At 60.9% G+C, this 460-nt stretch overlaps 1 protein-coding gene across 1 annotated transcript in view; it reads left to right on the top strand.

Annotated features, from left to right (window-relative positions):
- METTL13 (methyltransferase like 13) overlaps positions 1-460 on the top strand; it is a gene marked incomplete at its 3' end in the record, with an annotated part of 4,397 nt that overhangs the window by 3,263 nt on the left and 674 nt on the right. The window contains exons 5-6 of the mRNA XM_009572242.1: positions 12-47; positions 302-433. Coding sequence (XP_009570537.1) covers positions 12-47; positions 302-433 — 168 coding nt within the window. The remainder of the gene's footprint in view (positions 1-11; positions 48-301; positions 434-460) is intronic.

Raw genomic sequence — 460 nt, 5'->3', positions numbered from 1 at the left:
TCAGTCCCCAGAGCGCTTGGACTGCGTGGCCAAGCTGGCGGCTGAAGGTACCCTCTCGCGGAGCATCCCGGGCACCCCATTGAGCTCAGTGGGTGACATGCTGGGGACCGGAGTCCTGGGCTGCTTTCACCCTCTGCTTCCCATCCCTGCCCACCCCCTGGGAAAGAGAAACCCCAGGAGAGAGAAGCGGCTGTAACATGGCAGAGGGGGGGTGTCTTGACCACCCCATTCATTGCCTCCCCACTGTGCAAGGCTCATCTCTGTCCCATGGGATGACAAGTCTCTGCGCTCCCTCCTGCAGCCCCAGCCCAGTATGACGCCGTCATGTTCGATGTGGACAGCAAAGACCTCACGGTGGGGATGAGCTGCCCGCCCCCAGCCTTTGTGGAAAAGCCCTTCCTGCAGAAAGTTAAAACCATCCTCAAGCCAGAAGGTAGGAGGGGAGATCTGGTCCCTGCAG

The sequence above is a fragment of the Fulmarus glacialis genome, unplaced genomic scaffold (genome assembly GCF_000690835.1).
Source record: "Fulmarus glacialis isolate BGI_N327 unplaced genomic scaffold, ASM69083v1 scaffold37482, whole genome shotgun sequence".
Classification (NCBI taxonomy): domain Eukaryota; kingdom Metazoa; phylum Chordata; class Aves; order Procellariiformes; family Procellariidae; genus Fulmarus; species Fulmarus glacialis.
The sequence above is the reverse complement of the archived record's forward strand: the minus strand, read 5'-3'. Positions and strand labels throughout refer to the sequence as shown.